This window comes from Hippichthys cyanospilos, chromosome 21 (assembly GCF_059441005.1).
Source record: "Hippichthys cyanospilos isolate Australia breed blue-spotted pipefish chromosome 21, RoL_Hcya_1.0, whole genome shotgun sequence".
Taxonomy (NCBI): domain Eukaryota; kingdom Metazoa; phylum Chordata; class Actinopteri; order Syngnathiformes; family Syngnathidae; genus Hippichthys; species Hippichthys cyanospilos.
Genome location: NC_142389.1, coordinates 9,305,227 through 9,323,345, shown reverse-complemented (window position 1 = coordinate 9,323,345; position 18,119 = coordinate 9,305,227). Strand labels below are relative to the sequence as shown.

At 41.3% G+C, this 18,119-nt stretch overlaps 3 protein-coding genes and 1 long non-coding RNA gene across 7 annotated transcripts in view; 3 read left to right on the top strand and 1 right to left on the bottom strand.

The window, feature by feature from the left end:
• hoxa3a (homeobox A3a) overlaps window positions 1–5,091 on the top strand; it is a 28,773-nt gene extending 23,682 nt beyond the window's left edge. For all 4 annotated transcript variants that reach the window (XM_088405746.1, XM_088405748.1, XM_088405749.1 and 1 more), the window contains one exon: window positions 3,552–5,091. In XM_088405746.1, coding sequence (XP_088261872.1) covers window positions 3,552–4,303 — 752 coding nt within the window. In that variant the 3' untranslated portion in view covers window positions 4,304–5,091. The remainder of the gene's footprint in view (window positions 1–3,551) is intronic.
• On the bottom strand, window positions 5,003–6,600 carry LOC148406533 (uncharacterized). The gene is made up of 2 exons (XR_015864077.1): window positions 6,287–6,600; window positions 5,003–5,473 (listed from the first exon to the last, which is right to left on the bottom strand). It is a non-coding gene; the product is annotated as an uncharacterized LOC148406533 (long non-coding RNA).
• On the top strand, window positions 6,084–9,248 carry hoxa2b (homeobox A2b). The gene is made up of 2 exons (XM_088405751.1): window positions 6,084–7,912; window positions 8,244–9,248. Exons 1-2 carry the CDS (start codon window positions 7,561–7,563, stop codon window positions 8,966–8,968), a joined length of 1,077 nt encoding a protein of 358 aa, XP_088261877.1. The 5' UTR covers window positions 6,084–7,560; the 3' UTR covers window positions 8,969–9,248.
• A 3,365-nt stretch (window positions 9,249–12,613) lies between these two features.
• Window positions 12,614–14,889, top strand: hoxa1a (homeobox A1a). Its single transcript, XM_088405592.1, has 3 exons — window positions 12,614–13,075; window positions 13,163–13,226; window positions 14,519–14,889. Exons 1-3 carry the CDS (start codon window positions 12,614–12,616, stop codon window positions 14,887–14,889), a joined length of 897 nt encoding a protein of 298 aa, XP_088261718.1.
• The last annotated feature ends 3,230 nt before the right edge of the window (window positions 14,890–18,119 follow it).

Below are 18,119 nucleotides of genomic sequence, written 5' to 3'. Positions count from 1 at the left end.
TAACAGCGTCCAAATATGCTAAGGAAAGGACATTTGGCTTAAAGCCCCCCGCCCTTCCTTAACATTCACTAAATAAAACCATGGATTGGGACTAGCTCCCACAGTTTGCCTGCTGCCCCCTTGCCCTGCAGATGACCTCGGCCTACTGTAAACATACACATGCACTGATCACATAGTGTCCCCACAAAGTCAACAAACACTAAACATGGGCCAGCTATCTCAAACTTTACTAAACTATGTGATGCTGAACTGCATACAATTGTAAAATTTGGGAGAAAAAAAATGTAAAGGCAACAAATTTTGATAAATTTCAAGTTGGGCAAAGCAACTAAAATATTACATTTTGCTAACATCAAAATTGCATATACGCTCCATAAACAGTTGTTCATTTATAACCCAGTTTTGTGTCAAAAAAAGGGTCAACACAATATTTGGGTCAATTTGGCCCAACATTCTGTGTAATTTTTGATTGGTTGATTTGAATTTGGTTGTGTTCAGAGTGTTGCAACGTTGTCGCACACAGCTTTTAGTATATGTAAATTCTTGGTTGTCATGGGAACAATGTTGCAACACAAAAAAGGGCGATGAATACCCCAGTTATAAATTAAAAAAAGGACTAACCCAACTTTCTGCAAAAATTGTTAATATTTATACCAGCAATGTTAGTACACTCTAAATATGGTTGTTATGAGGAAGTAATTTGTCAATAAAAACCAAAAGACAAGCCCAATATTTTTGGCAGTTAAACCCAACATTATAGGTTGTTTTTCGCAAAATCTTGAACCTGGATTATTCTGACAAGAAAGCCTATCAACTTACTCTCTAGAAACCGTTAAAGGTCAAGTATAAGCCAATTATGGATCAAAAATGGACCAGGCTGCTGAATGGGTCAATATGACCCACTTATTTGTATAAAAGAAAAAAAAATATGATTCAAATCGAACCAAATAGAGATTGGCTGCCTTTTGACCCATATATTGCTTTTTTGTTACGTATACTTATTGACTTCTCCAGATGCAAGTAAATATAACATTTTAAAGCGTTCACTAAAAGATGAATATCAAAACTGCATTTGTTAAAACTGTCAAGTATCAAATAACCAACCCAAATAATGGTGGTAAAAAACTGATCCAATATTTGGGTCAGTTTGATGCAAATTTCTGTGTTATTTAAAAAAAAAAAAAAAAAACAACTAAAACAAAACAGTAAGTTAGGGCAGTTCGACCCAAATATTGGGTCAGTCCATTTTTAACCCATATTTGGGTTATTTTTAAACCAACTTTCTTTAGAGTGTCAAATTTTGTTTCAATGAGGAATTGACCCAACGTTTTAGTTCATACATTAAACCAAGATGTTAGGTCAAAATCAAACACACAACTCCCTCTCCCACATGTCACACAATTTGTTTATTTTGCACAAATACTTAAAATACTACGTTATTGTGTTCAAAACAGGACAAAAAATGTTTGTCTCCTTTTGATTTTATACAAATTGGTTCATTTTTGATGCAACCGGTTTTAGACTGCAACTTATTTGCAATAAAGCCCCACTTTTTTTTTTTATGGTGCAACCTAGCCCATTTCCGTAACAAGGGCAGCACATTAAAGTAATTTGGTGTTACGTACGACTGGGATACCGTCCCCGACCTCATAAATTTACGAGCTACAAGTTCCTCAGTGGAAGTTATGTCATCCTACAGTCCCTCTGCTCCATGTTTGGCTCGACAGGTAGTAAAATTTACTATGTGCCGTTGGCCGCCTGCCACAAAAACTCCAAGTGTGCCTTGCTTTGCTGAAGTCGGGCTTGCAAGAAGGGGCAGGCTTATCTGTGAAGTTGTGCACACAATGAGAAATGTGCCTGAGGCATGTGCTACTGTGTGGCTTCATGGAGTGAGAACTACGACTGGCCTTCTATTCTTCACATGTATTATCTGGTGTTGTGATTCACAACATAGTGAGTATAAGTGAAGGACAGTGGTTCGTCGCGTGTGAACGCGACTGGATGTTGCACCTACTCAGTATAATTCTGCCTTTACAAGGACTCAAAGTTCTGATTGACGCTGACTGGCAGGAATTCATTTTTGTGGTTGTGGTTAACATGTAGAGCTGCGTTACACCATGAGATGTATATAATTTTTCTCCCTCTCATGTTGCAAGTAAAAAAAAAAAAAAAAGACACCAAGTCACAGGTGTCAAACCCGAGGCCCGAGCGTCAAATCTGGCCCTACCGCACCATAAAAGTGGCCCCAGCAAATATGTTAAAAACCATGTACAAACACTTTGAGACTTTATAAATTCAATAGTGTAATTATTTCCCCTTAGGTGAGGTCATACATACAGTTATCTGTGTTATTCAAAGAGCAACAACATCAATCACAGATATTTTGCTTTGCTGAAATGTCATAATACAATAACTGAAACAGACAAGAAAAAGGTCTATTTTTTAATTTTTTTTTACATATTACATCCTTTTGCATCATATGTCTTATTACATCTCTTTGTTTTAATTTTGGTAGAAAAATGATTCAAGCATATCACCAAATGGATGTTCATTTTTATCTTCCGATTTCAAATTGAATTTGTTGTTAAATATATCTAATCTCAAACCATTCATTGTTCAAAGATGAAAGTATAATGTAATGAAGTGATTACAAGTTTATAGAATGTTCACAGTCATTGGGGCTGTATGAGAGAAATCTACGTGACTGAATTTTTTAATTTTATTTTAATGCTGGGTCAAAAGAAACCAATTTTTTATCAATTAACAGACCAACCAGCTACTCGGGCCAGTTTGACCCAGTGACCCTGTTTGGTATCAAAACAACAGAAACTCAGAAGGTTAGGTCAAATTGACCCAAGTTGTGGACTGGTACAATTTTTGGCTATGATCATTTTTTTTTGCAAAGCAGTTTTATGAGGGACTGCGAGTTGTTGTTTTGGTAGCTCAAAAATAACCCAATTTGAGTTGAATTTTTTTTTTTAAAAAGGGTTCCCAACTGGTACCTGAGTCAATATCACCCAAGTCTTTACTGTTTTGTAGAACCCAAACCAGGAAAGTTGAATTGCATTGACCTATGTTTTTATTTTTGGGTAAAAATGGATTCTTTTTTCTCCCTCCACAGTTTTAAGTGGTGTGATTGAAAAATTATAATGCGAGGTCAAAACTAGCCCTATTTTCTTCAAAATGTCATTACTTGGGTCAAGTCGACCCAACTTCCTGGGTTGTTATGTTCAAAATTATTCAATTTTGGGAGCAAAACAACCTATTTTGTGAGGTTACTTTCATACAAAATAACCTAAAGTCGGATCATTTTTAAAAATGAAATTAATGTATTCATTCATTATTACCAAAATTGGGTCAATTTTGACCACCAGGATTTAAGGGCGTGACATACTCGTAAACCCAATGCTCAGGCCCATGAGCGTACCTATCTATCCAGTAAGCAAACACTGCTGTAGTTTTGTTATCAGCTGTGTTCTGCTTTCACTCTCACTGTCATGCCTGTAATGGATTACTGATTGACACCCCCCTCCTCCTCCGTCTCCTCACAGTGGAGAGTTGCCCAGGAGACAAGAGCCCTCCTGGGTCTGCCGCCTCCAAGAGGGCCCGGACGGCTTACACCAGCGCCCAGCTCGTGGAGCTGGAGAAGGAGTTCCACTTCAACCGCTACCTTTGCAGACCGCGACGGGTGGAGATGGCCAACCTGCTCAACCTGACAGAGAGACAGATCAAAATCTGGTTCCAGAACCGCAGGATGAAATACAAGAAGGATCAGAAGGGCGTGGGGATGATGCCTTCCCCTGGGGGCCAGTCCCCTCGGAGTCCAGTGGGCCCCCCTTCCGGTGGAGGATACCTCAGCTCTATGCATTCTCTGGTAAACAGTGTTCCTTATGAGTCCCAGTCACCGACGTCGTACAATAAGAATCATCCGAACGCCTACGGCATGGCGACGTCATACCCCCCGGCCGGTCTGAATAACTCCCACAAGAGGTACCCCGACTCGGCCACGCCCGAGTATGACGCGCACCCCATGCAAGGGGGCAACTACGGCACGCACATGCAAGGCAGCCCCGTTTATGTCGGCGGAGGATACGTGGAACCCATGGCCAACTCCGGGGCTTCGGTTTTCGGCCTGACGCACCTCCCGCACCCGCCGTCCTCCAACATGGACTACAATGGAGCAATCACGATGGGCAACAGTCAGCATCACGGCGGGTGTGATGCCACGCCCACCTACACAGACCTTACGCCGCAATACTCTCAGGGAAGAATCCAGGAGGCGCCCAAACTGACTCATCTGTAGCGATGAGCGGCGCAGTTCGTATCACTCCGCCCATTGTCTCGTAGCCACCTACGGACCGCATCACCGACTTTTCTTTGTGTGCCTCCACAATGCGTCTACCTTCATTCTTTCTCGCGCTCTCCTGTCCCCCTTTTAGGTTTCTTTTAGTTTGATGTGTGAAGTAGAGTATAGGATAAATAATCTTTTTTTTTTCCTTCAAAAGACATTTCTGAACGCTCAAGGAGGACGTGGAGCGAGCCAAGGCCTATTTAATCTATTTTTAACTGTTTTTCAAATTCAAACAGGGTATTATGAAAACATGTTATTCGTCTTTTTTATGTGAGCTTATTTATCCGCATTTGAAGTTTTTATTTTTTTTAAATGCATTTTGTTGCACTTGTGAAAGGATCCATGGCATACGTGAAAAATGCATTTGTCAAATTAAGGGTCACGAGCATATACGGCTGCATCCCCTTTGCTTGTTTTGTTGGACATTCTGATGTTATTTATTTCTGTTTAGTGTTAAAAGACATCCGAGTATTATTTGCGAGAAGCTCAATGGGTTCATCCCCCACCCCCTTTACACACACACAGACACACACACATTTCCAACCCACATCATATATATCCACCCTTCTTCTTCGATTAGATATTTAGTTTATTTTAATTTTCTCACAATGTAAAATCAATCAATCGACGCAATAAGGGTGGAAAGAAGGATACAATTTAATCGTTTCTTTATTGAACAGAATTAAAACACACGACAAACCCTTTCATACATTCCATGCTGCTCCAGTTCGAAGAAGTAAATAAAACAATTGAAATACAATCAAAGAATATTTGTTTTAATTCAAACTAATTATAGTTTCACATTTATTTTCTTGTTTTGGAAAAAAAAATCGGTACAATCAACACCAGGCAAGGAAAGTAGTCCGTAAAAAAAAGAATCAACTCAAGAATAAATGCGCAGTAAATTATTCCTGTATACAAAAATATCTGGCATTAATATTCTTCTGCAAAATAACAGGGACTGCAAGCAGAAAAAAAACTGCATAATTTATTTCCCTCTCTTCCTGATGAGACATGAAGAAAACTCTCCCCGGTGGCCTTCTTCTTCCCTCCTCTCATCTCATCCGCGTGGGCACATCCATAATAATAAAAACGTCAGGCGCCGGACCCTTCAGCAAGCCCCTGCAAGTAGACAACAATCTAAATGAGAAATCGTTTGAAAACTAATGTCCCTGAATTTGTTTCCAGTCGGTCAAATGTGGTCAGGGAGGATACGAACTTGCATTGGCTTTGTGTGTGTCTCATTATGCAGCAAAATGCACGTAAACGTTTAAATGCCTTGAAAGTGCATCGTTAGGATAAAAGGAAATTAAATGATCGCTGGAAATTGTTTTGAATCTCCAACCTCTTTAAAGTGCATCACTCGGATAAAAGAACAGCAAAAAAAATAAATAAATAAAATAAATGCGAGTGCTTTCGTTCATTTTAAAATAAATTGGATTCTCACAGAGCTCCAGACAAAATATATATTTTGATGCGCGTTTGCTTTTTTTTTTTTAATCCTCCATATTTTACCCCCTCAAAAATAATTTCCAATCTGAATATGATTGATATAGCAGGCCGTGACATATGGTTAGCAGGGAAACCTGGAACAATTGAACCATGGTGTGTCAAAGCTGGACTTCTGTATTCGCGCACTGATATGACCCATGTGTGCCACTTTGCTGCATTTAAACCAAAGCTAAGCCATATTTCGTAATATATTCACATCCGTGGGAAAGCCGTTAAATCTTTCTTGTTTTAATGTGTGTAGGCTCACCTAAGAAAAAGCCTCCACCCACTCCTTTCCTGATACACAAAGGCTGCGTGCAATTCCAAAATTCCCTATGGTAACCTTCGCCACACAAACTATTTCCATTAAAAAAAAAAATCTCAATTTGAATCACATTCCCATAAGCAAGATAAAATCCAGGTGGATGCATTTTCGATACTCACCCGTGGTGCGTTCACAGCCTCCCCCTGCACGGAAATACGCACTCGCATGTCCGATTCCGATTTATCTTTTTAAAAGAAAATCCCTCCAGCGACAGCTCGGGCTAGAAGGAGCAGAAAATGCTTCTAATCTGAGTGACCAGTGTTTCTCGCCGCTTCCTGGCTTGCATTTGATCCGGGGGAGAGTTAGAAGCCTTAAATGTGTTGTGAGGGCACCGAGCTGTCAGACCTTTTGGCGAGTAAGATTGATCGCGTGCAGGCTTCCAGCACTCTTTGTTTGGTATATAAGCAACAAACGCGAAGAGACCTATACCACTTCTTCCTCTCTCCTATACTCCACCGAGTCTTATTTTTCTTTCTGGAAATATACCACGGTGTGTTTAAGGGGGTGGAAACATTCCCATAAATGTGGCTTTCACGGATGACTTTGGAAGGACAATAAAGCAAAGTCGCAGCAGGGGAGAAACGTGCAGTAATAATTCGTTTTTAATGTTGATGACGAGCATTATGGCCATTAGTCTCGATTAAAATTGCAGTGTAAAGGCATTTAAAAACCTCGTGTTGTAGGTAAGGTTAATTTATGATTTCATGTCCAAATGTGAGACGAACTAGCTGCTTTCGTGGTGCGTAAAAATGTCACATATGTCAACATTAATAATCTGTGGGCTTTTTATTGCTGCTCATCCCCATGTATGGATGTAGACATGCACGGAAGAAGTCTTAATAGCAGTTTTATGTTGCACGAGTGTGTGTGCGTACGTGCGTGTGCGCGTGTGTGTTTGGGGGCGTTCTCGCCTGACATCCTCAAACAATACGAGAAAGAGGAGTGCACGAATCCGCGCGCCCTGAGCTCGGGGGTCCTTCCCTGTAATAGTGAGAGTGTGTCATTCTTAAAAACACACTTTTTTCGGGTGGGGGTCTCCGCAGTCGGGATCTGGCTAAAGATGTAAATAAAAGTGGCACGGCTGAGCGAGGCAGACTTTTTGGATCAATCAGGCAGTCAGTGGCTTCTTTTGATTAAAGCCCAAATTGTCATTGGGCAGAGGTAATCATGTGACAGGCAACTCGGTCCAATTTCAACCTTGTCTCCATGAATTCAATAGTTTCATAGTAGCTCGGTCCCCACACGGCCGTAATCACAGATATAGGAAGAGGGAGCCATCAGAGGACATTTTTTTTTTTTTTTTGTGGGAGGTGAATGATTTTCGTCGTCGTTTCGCCAGTGAGTTTGTCGACAATATCGCGTGCAAACTTTCCTGGGCTCGCAGGGAGAGGAGATGAATTACGAATTCGAGCGAGAGAGCGGATTTATCAATAGTCAGCCGTCGCTTGCTGAGTGCCTGACATCTTTCCCCCCTGTCGCCGATTCATTTCAAAGTTCATCAATCAAGAGCTCGACACTGATTCCTCCTCCCTTCGAGCAGACTATCCCCAGCCTCAACCCGGGCAGCCATCCGCGCCACGGCCGCCCGAGACACAGCCCCGACGGATGCAGCCCGCTGCCCACCGCCTCTTTGCCTCCGGAGTACCCGTGGATGCGGGAGAAGAAAGCGTCCAAGCGGAACCACCTGCCCACGTCCACCGCTACCACTGTGTCCACTAATGGGCCTGTGTGCTTCTCCCCAAAGGGTGCGTCACTTTATTCATTTCATTATTATTAATGTTTTTTTTTGTTTTGTTTTGGGAAGGGGAGTAGTTTCATATCGTTAAATTGCGATATTAATATTATTGCAATTTGGCGGTACGGCACAAAAAGTTTGGTTAAAGTTTACCCGGATTATTCCTCTAGTCCCACTTTTGATGTGTGACAGTAATGAAGAGTGATGGAGTTCCGGAGTTGCAGCATTCATTAGTGTCCAACTCCCCCGCATGTTAGTGTTTACGTGCAAGCACACGGAAGATAGATTTTTTTTTTTTTTTTGTCGCTTTGGCTCTAAATAATTCCGTCCCGGTTCTCCAGGCTCGCCCGAGGTCTCGGAAGGCGGAGGGATCAACGGCGGCTCCCGCCGACTCAGGACGGCCTACACAAACACCCAACTGCTGGAGCTGGAGAAGGAATTCCATTTCAACAAGTATCTGTGCCGACCCAGGAGGGTTGAAATCGCGGCCCTGCTCGACCTGACCGAGCGCCAGGTCAAAGTGTGGTTCCAGAACCGGCGCATGAAGCACAAGCGGCAAACGCAGAGTAAGGAGAACCACAACGGGGATTCGGGCAAGGGTCCCGGCGGCGGGGAGGACGGGATGCAATGCAGCGACGACGAGGACGAGGGACCCCAGTACGAGCAAAGCGGGGCCCTGCTGGAGAGAGACACTTTCTCCTTTCACAACAACAATTTGGAATCCTCGCAGCAGGTCCACAATAGCAGCTTTGCCGCCGCACCGCTCAACAGCAATGAGAAAAATCTGAAACATTTTCCCAACCCGTCACCCACTGTTCCGGGCTGCATGTCAACAATGGGCCCAGGCTCGGCATCCTTGCCGGACAATGGCGACAGTCCCCCAGCCTTGGATGTTTCTATACACGACTTCCAAGCTTTCTCGTCGGATTCCTGCCTGCAGCTCTCCGACGCCGCCTCGCCGAGCTTGTCAGAATCCCTGGACAGCCCCGTGGACATTTCTGCGGACACATTCTATTTTTTCTCGGAATCTCTAACTACAATCGACCTGCAGAATCTCAACTATTAACACGAATCAATCACGACTAGTTTTTGTTCTTTTACGGCTTAAACTCACCTCTGTGTATATTCGGCACACATTTTGTGGGACGGTAAGGATGAACATAAATCACGGATGAGGACTGTAACGACTGTAACGAATTGATTTTTTTTTTTTTTTTGAGTGAAAACTGTGTGTGTGAAAATCCTACAATATCCGGCCTGTGTGGAAACTGGTCATTTTTATTTTTGTATAGCTTACAATGTCTTGACTATTTTTGTTAGAATACAATTAACTTGCTACAATCTTTTGTTTCGTGTTTGGAGTCTTATTATATTTTCGAAGGCGGTTATTGGCATTCTATTAATTCTCGCAGAAAATGCGCGGGCTCATCAAATTGTATGCAAATTATACAACAGGTTGGTAATGAATATAAATAACCTAGAAGAGGCGGATGTGTTTAAATTTCGGGACACCATTTTACGTTACGTCATATTTATATATTTATATATTTATATATTTATATATTTATATATTTATATATTTATATATTTATATATTTATATATTTATATATTTATATATTTATGTGTGTGTGCAGTAAAAAAATGCGACCGTTTTTCTTTTTTTTAACATTGGAAAATCAAATGATACATCTGATATTGTAATTTTTGCACGGCCAAGCTCTTGACACGGTGCATGCTGCAAGCAAACAGCCGAGCCATGTTTGCCTCCAGGACCTCATAAATCACCAAGGTGGCATGAATGGGACGAACATTAAGGAGCCCAATTGTGACTTAATGTTCACAAATACAAGCCCACTTACATTTTCCGTAACGGGTTTCCCCGATATCCTAGCTTAAAGGGGGCTGAGTCTCTCCACGCGTTGGACAATGATTCATTTTTATGGCCTGTTTAAACAGGCTAGATCTCCTGCGTGTCTGTGCAAGCTGCTCACTTCCCGTGTAGGGCTCAAATTCAAAACAGACGGCGAGTATAACTTATTAGCTGTCGTATTATTAGCATTATTTTTATTATAGTAACATTTTTTTTCAAGATTATTTGGCTCAAGACCCCGGGTGAAATACTGGGATTCAATGTGATGATTATGAATAGCTTTGCTCTATTGCTTTGCACTCGAGTAGACTCGCGGGAATCGTTTAATAGCCTACTTCGGTTCGATATCTGCTCGGAACTTTGCGTGTCAAATCAACAACTACCAGTTGCAGCGATCGATCTAATAATACGAGTCATAAGTAGCTTATCTGTGGCATGAAAAAAAAACACACACACAACCGTACGAGTGTATGTGAGCTCTTTGTGTGGTTAAAACAGATGTAGAGAAAGAAAAAAAGAGTGTTGGGGGAGCCCTGCAGTATTGGTGTCCATAACCAAATCATTCCGAGACAACGCGTCTTTTCTGTGCACACATGTGCTCACACAAAGAGCACAGAGAGCTGCGTGGCCTGCTGGTGGCTGGCTCCACTGACATGCACCATTCTCCGCGCCCACGCATGCTCTTTGCTGCAGATGGGATGTCAGAGGGGAGGTGGGAGGGGGAAGGGAAGTCGACAGGATTGCTTGCTACTTAGGTTTGCTTACAAGTTTGTACCAGGCAATTTATGTCCACTCGAAACCATATAGACATGTATATGTGTTTAGACTCAAAACCGTATCCAGTGAGCATGTAGGCTATATTATGTACAGTACATTTTATGTACTGCAACGTATACAAATATAGGCGTGTTTTGATCAGGGTTTTATGGTGGAGATTCTGATACGATCGCCCATGAGTGATAGCACCTGATACTGCTTCCGATACGATCCAATTTCGGAGCTGCTGACAATCGATTGTTTTCACATCGATTAATCCATCTTTGATTTCTTTTTTTTTAATGAATTGATTAATCAGATTCATAAAACATTATAAATATTCATCTCTTTATTGTACCAAAACTGTATTATTTCAAATCGATGGTACAGGAACTGCAACTTATATTATGATTCTGCTCCTCGTTTGATCTGTAAGCAGAAAGGGGGAGGGGACGCTACACCGCACACAGGCTGGTGTCTGGTTGGCTGCGGGCTGCAAAGTACTAACTGCAATGAAAGATATTGATCGACATATGCTAATCACATACTTTTCCCAGAAATCGTCCGATCTCGATCGGTGGTCGATCGACGGCATGTATACACATATATGAATACTCCTATATACAGTATACTCATGTATACATGTATAAACACTCACGTATGTACACACATATGTACATGTAAATTATTTATACACAAAGGTATATGTATATATGTAGTCATAAGAAATACATATACACATGTATGCACATATGTTTTCATATACGGCATACACACATATAGCCATACAAGTAAATGTTGTATATGTGTATGGATATACATCATACACATATAAGTATACGCATATACAGTATTTATATGCAGTATAGTCATTAAAATAGCTTCTATTCCATTGCATGTCTTCAAATATAAGGCTAAGAATGCAATCAATGCAAGTGTACTGCCACATTCGGCCACTAAGGGCGCTCATCTGACCAAATGAGCCCTTCGCGCACCCTCCCACTCCCTTCCTTCTCCCCCCTCCTTTTCATTTATTTTTCGCTCCTTCCTCCTCAGTAAAGAGGTTGCCCTCCGGTGTGCTCCCACTCCCACTCACTCCCACTCTCTCTTCTCACCACACAATCTTGCACAAGCATTAATTTATTTCCCCAGCAGCTTTATTTGATGAACTTTTTAACGGGGTAATCAAGCCACGGGCTACGCGCGAACACCACCGCTGGCCACGCATTATCACATCATTTGATCACGGCCTAATGAATACATACACCGTGTAAGTTAGGTCAGAGTTGACCCTGAGAGGAAACTGAATTAATAGCACATTCTATTAGTATATCTCGCAGTTTCTCCCCCTTCCAGCAACTCTGATATGCAGATAAATGTGACTCTAATGAGGAAACAAAAACTCATATTCTCCTCCACTGGCTTCTTTTGGGTGTCAATGGAGTGAAGCATTTGCCCTCTCTGCCCCGCTGTGACAATATTTGCTGAGTAAATCTCTCGCAGTGTTAAAGCGTGAAACATTTGGCATCGGAATGGGACACTGATAGCCTCCGGCAGTGACACACATTGAGACGTTCATCCATCCTGAAGAAATAAGTTCCGAATGACACAATTTAATGACATCATGCACGATTGCCTCCCCTAAAAATAATGGCTTGTACCTTAGGTCAGAGTTCACGCGGCGCGCATCCTCCTTGGCTCCGGGAGCGTCCCGTGGATGCGAGCGCGTCCGCCGTCCGCCACCGTGTGCCGCCCGGCTTCATTGTTTGCTACGCCAACGCATGCGTGAGTGCACGGCGCGTCACCTTGATCGACGAGCGGCTGGAATTTAAATAGCCACTCAAACAGCAATCTGTCATCGGCTGAAAGGATAAGCTCAAGTGTCTGACTGGCTGACCCGGAGCCACGTGACCACACCCGTTCATTGATGTGGGTCAGCGCCCCCCCCCCCCCCCCCCCCCCCCCTTTAACCCCCCTTCCCCACCCCCTCCTGCTATCAGAGTATAGGTAAATGTTGGCACGGTCACTCGGGGTAAGAGAGGAAGGGATCAGAGGTGCTCCGGGCGGGTCCAAATATGACACAATGAGCACTTTCTTAGATTATTCAGTCATGAGCAGTGAGGCTGGCTCGTGTTCCGTCAGAGCTTTTCACCCGGATCACGGGATTACAACTTTCCAGTCGTGCGCCGTGACGGTGAACAACTGTGCCGCGGATGAGCGCTTCATGGCGAGCAGGGCTTCCCCGGACGAGACCCCCCATCACCCCCACCAGCACCAGCACCAGCAACCTGGCTCGTACCAGCCCCCCGCGGGGAATCTGGGGCTCGCTTATCCGTCCTGCGGCTCCGGCTACGGCGCGCAAACTTTCTGCGCGTCCTACAACCATTACGCGCTCAACCAGGAAGTGGACTCCGCCGCGGGGTTCCCACAGTGCGGCCCGCTGGTGTACTCGGGTAACCTTTCCACGTCAGTGGTGCAGGCGCAGCACCGCCAGGGTTACAGTGCGGTCCCTTTGGGTCAATTGCAGTACGGGCACCCCGCCTACGAGCATGCCAGCCAATTCCAGGGGTGCTCGAACCCACTGTCCCCTCTGCACGCGGCACACCTGGAGGGCTGCTGCTCGCCTCTTTCGGAAGGAGCCTCCAATGCGCAGACCTTCGATTGGATGAAAGTCAAGAGGAATCCCCCCAAAACAGGTTGGGTGTCTTATCTTATCAGACACATTTAGTGGCGTTTACTCATTGACTTGCACTTGAAAAAAATAAAGTGGCCTCAAAGGTTGCCGTATAGCACCACTGGAGTTAGCAGGTTCTCTAAAGGGTCAACTGGTTCTAGAGTGCTCGTGTATAGTACAGTATGACATGTGAAATCTGTGACATTATGTTTGATCATTTCGATATGATCAATACCCATAACCTTTCATTTGATTTGCAATTGAATTGGCAATTTAATAACGGCACTGTATTCATACTTTTGCAACCATATTGATAATAATATTCAAGATTCACTTGGCTCTGTTTTTTGGATAACAGTTGGTCCAAAAGAATCATTAACAAAGAGTACTCTATGATACCAAAAGTGGGTCCACTATTTGCAACTCAAAGAACTGTATTTTGATAGAACCTTAATATTTTTTGAATGTAAATATAAGTAGGAATATACAAAACCCTCTTAGAATAACAAAGTATTCTAAGCGTGTATATTCAATTAACGCGAATGGTTCTTTAACTTTTTTCCAGTTTTTTTCAAGCACCCCCAAATCATAGTACAAAGCATGCGTGTATAAAAAAAGACTTAAAAACGGTTGTCATGTTTTATAACTTTGGCGTATGTGATTCGTCGACTCCAGAAGATAGATTGAGTTTCATATTCTGTTTTATTTCAGGCTCATATGCCCAAGAATTGCGTCAATAATGACAATGCGCATCTGCATAAAATTTAACAGGTAATGGCTTCTAACATTTGCAAAAGAGTCACTTTAACACAATTCAGCAATCAGTTGTTCCATGTTCCAATTAATTTGCTCTTAATTTGAAAAGAATATGTACTTTTAGCGCATTGAAAAGCATTAAATTTGATCCCCTAACATTTGCAAAAATCCTTTTAAAATCTCAAGGGTACATTTGAGAATGTTATGAAAAAAATGCTGCATTTTTGCAGTTTTATGAGTGTGTCTGCATACTTAATGATATGTTCATAATTGAATCGTTTACACTGCTGTCTTTCTTTTTTTTTAGTGGCATTATATATATATATATATATATATATATATATATATATATATATATATATATATATATATATATATATATATATATATATATATATATATATATATATATATATAGTGCCTACCAAATTGCTCTGATATCTTCAAATGACACTTAATTGTTTCATCTTATGATGGCAGAATGTGCAGGTGCACCGAATGTTATGTCAGATGAGTGCATATCTTCCAAAATTTCATCTTGTGCTTTTTTGCCTCTAGGGAGGTCAAGTGAGTACGGCTATGGGAGTCAGCCCAACACAGTCAGGACCAATTTCACCACCAAGCAGCTGACCGAACTAGAGAAGGAGTTCCACTTTAACAAGTACCTGACCCGAGCCCGGCGCGTGGAGATAGCCGCTACGCTGCAGCTGAATGAGACCCAGGTGAAAATCTGGTTCCAGAACCGTAGGATGAAGCAGAAGAAGCGGGAGAAAGAAGGGATGCTCCCAGTCAAGGCCATGACCTCTGACCTTGGCGAGCGCCTTCAAGAGAAAATGGATGACGCCGCGTCGGAGAAGTCGGTTTCGTCTCCTTCGACCCCCTCACCACCTTCCTCCACGGTATCCTCCACTGGGGCTGATCATTACTGACCCAATCAAGAGCCACTTAGTAGCCAAACTCCTGCGTTACCAAATGGACATTTTGGAGGAACTCATGCACTTTTTGGAAATGTAGGCAAAATGGACCATGAATTGTCTTTTATATTGTGTATTGTAAATCAATAGTTCATAAAATGTGCCAAAGTTACACCAATCATCATAATCCGCATTTTTGCGCACATTGTGAGAATGTCTTAAGAGTTGCATGGTGCGTTCATGTGTTATCAGAACACTGAGTTTTATCAGTTTGACCTGACACGTGGTATTGCAGGCTTCTATTTGTCTGAATATTTAACCAAGCACATACCTCAAACGTTTACGGGTTATTAAAGTGAGATTACCTCTGGAAAGCTTCACTTGGTGTTAGTATTTAATTACACGGTGACGTCATACACTTTCAAAACACTGTTTGAAAAAAGTATCATTAAAAAGAAAAAAAAAAAAAAAAACATAGCTTCCGTAGTTGTCGCACTAAGTCCCACAAGAGTTAATAACATTATTTTGCAGTCATTTTCGATGACAACCTTATTGGAACAAAGGCTGACGACAAAATAAACAGTATCGATTTAAACATGGAGGTTAGGATATCGACAAGGATGCAGCCCCACTGGCCCTGTCAGAGTCTGCTCCTCAGCGCCGAGACTTGCGTGGAAGTGTCATCATCCGCACAAATAGGGACAGGAGCAACGGTGAAAAGTTGCAGAGATGATGACGTCATCTTACATTTCAGATCTGTGCGCACGTGATCATACTTTTGCCTCTTATTTTCATTTCTTTCTTGCTTGCTTTCTTCCAGCGTCGTTTATCATTTAACGGTAGGTTTTTTCTGCCTAATTGTTTTAATTCCTGGCGTTCAGCAAGCGAGTCCAACCTTTCCATATAAGGGTAAAAACCGCCCAAAAGAAGCATGATTAATGAGCAACTGCAGTTCACCTGGACCGGGTTCTACCTGCAGGATTTACTCTTTTGCAGCTGTGGAGAAACACGCCAAACTGTAAGTTCTGCTGCCCTTTGTTCTTTATTTTGAAGGAAACAGAACCGTTTTCAACTATTTCACACATTTTCACGTGGTTGTTCTCACGTTAAAAACAAACAAAAAAAATCAAGGAAAAAAAAACAATCAAACAAAATCGTAAAATGTCTTCTTGCTTGGAGATTTTGGTGGCCAATTGTATTCGCTTGCGGTTTGTTTGTAAAAAAAAAGACGCAGAAAAGATCGTGTATGTTGCTTGAACCGCGTTGTGAAAATTTCTGGCCTTATTTTATTCAGAAAAGTGTTTGAACAAATATATTGTGAGAAGCTGACAATATATGCAGAACCATGAGGATATCGCACGTGAGAGCATCATTTATAAAATTTAAAAAATGCATTTGACTGATTTTGTTGTCTGTTGCTCCTAGAATTATGACTATTTTAAATTAAAACGTTTGCCCATAAAGACTAATTTTCTAACTTGTTTGTTTTTAATACCTACCTAATTACTTACTTCAGTAATGTTGTTTATTTCCAGTTGTTTATGAAAGTACGAATTACTTCATTTATGGAGTTTGTTTCCATTGTTTTATTTTTGGAGCCGTTTTTACGACAGTTTTTACGTTTAAAATATCTAAACGGGTCCGTTTTACGATAGCCAGTTGCGTGATTTTCAGCGTAAACATTTTTTAGTTCTCTGTGCAAAAATTCCTCATTTGCGTCGTTAAAATTTCGCACACAATCGATCACATTTCAGATTTATTAAAAAGAGGCAAGCTAACACATTTCCATAGCGTTTTGCAAATAAATAAAAAGGATCCAATTTAAATTGTATAGAACATACGTTAATAACAAGAAGAATGATACCGTTAACAAAAATAAATGAATAATAAAATAAAAAAAAAAAACGAGCCTTCGAAAATTCTTTAAAGGAAGTTCAGGCCTCATTGAGTTCTCTCCGGGGCCCCGTGGAGCCAAGTGAGTGACTTGGAAAGGCAACTGACCCCCCAAAAGAAAGCCGCGGGTCATCCCACGGTCACACTTGGAGTTTGTTGTCACAGCACACACACACACCCACATACACACATTCTCAGGCACAAACAACAGACCACACAGGTCAAACAAGCACCTGAACAAAAAGTCACAGTCCACCAGTGAGGATCTGTTTGACCAAAACACCACATCAGCAGGCTGGATGCGAGCTGTTTTATGCTTTTTTTTTTTTTTTTTTTTTTTTTGCACTTGCAAAACATGACTAACGCAGCTCATGGTTTCCATTAGGGTTTACCAATAAACACGTGGACGATGACAGACGAACCATTAAAGCCTTCGAAGAGGACTGATTAAAGGTTGACTTGTCCTGTTTTTGATTGAAATGTCTTTAAGGCGTATAGTATTGATGTGGTTTGAACGCCAAAAAGACATTTAGAAACATGTAAAATCAAAAAAGGATTTTTTTGCCATATTGACCATATTAGCATTCAGTATTAGGGTTTATTTTCCGATGTAAATGCCTTTCTTTGAGAGTTAAATGCCTTTTTTTGACTTGAATTAAAAATAGAACCCTCCTTCTGTTGTTGTCAAAAAAAGGACAAGTCCAATTTCAATTTGATTAATATCAATGTTTTGCTCAAATCTTTCACTGTGAAGCATAATTACAAATATAGTAAATTACTGCATGTATAATTGTCCCTTTTTTGGCTTTTAAATGCATTTTGTCACAGGCCATTAGATTAGGTACACATACACACCTTAACCTAAAACATAGACATGAAAAAAGGACAATACATTTAACACTAATACAAAAAGTGTTAAATAAATGCCTCTAACATTAAAAAAAATAATGATAATAAATGAATAATAAATAAATATGACTTTGTGAGCATAATAATGTCTCTCATTGCATCACATACTGTATCCCTGAAAGATAACTTATGTATTTCTGCTCTGATTATGTTTTGGTCAAATTCATGTACATACTATATATATATAAAATTTATTTTTCAGTATCAAGTACTGACTGACTACATCTCCTGGTAAGTACATAGTCACTAAATAGTTGCGTTAAATAACAAAATTTTGGTCCGAAATAAAACCAACCCGATATTTGGGTGGTTTGCCCAATGTTTGTGTTTATACTGCGACCAATTTTGGGGGTTTATTTTGTGAGAAACGAACCATAAAGTTGGGTCAGATACACCCAGAAATTGGTTTGGTCCTTTCCTTTTTTTTAATTTTTTTATTTTAT

Bases quoted from the DNA above. Each gene is read 5' to 3' on its own strand.
- hoxa1a (XM_088405592.1), top strand. From the start codon at position 12,614: ATGAGCACTTTCTTAGATTATTCAGTCATGAGCAGTGAGGCTGGCTCG. The intron at 13,076-13,162 runs GAGCATGCCAGC...TCGCCTCTTTCG, and splicing joins AGTACGGGCACCCCGCCTAC to GAAGGAGCCTCCAATGCGCA. The intron at 13,227-14,518 runs GTTGGGTGTCTT...TTTTGCCTCTAG, and splicing joins GAGGAATCCCCCCAAAACAG to GGAGGTCAAGTGAGTACGGC.
- hoxa2b (XM_088405751.1), top strand. From the start codon at position 7,561: ATGAATTACGAATTCGAGCGAGAGAGCGGATTTATCAATAGTCAGCCG. The intron at 7,913-8,243 runs GTGCGTCACTTT...CCGGTTCTCCAG, and splicing joins TGTGTGCTTCTCCCCAAAGG to GCTCGCCCGAGGTCTCGGAA.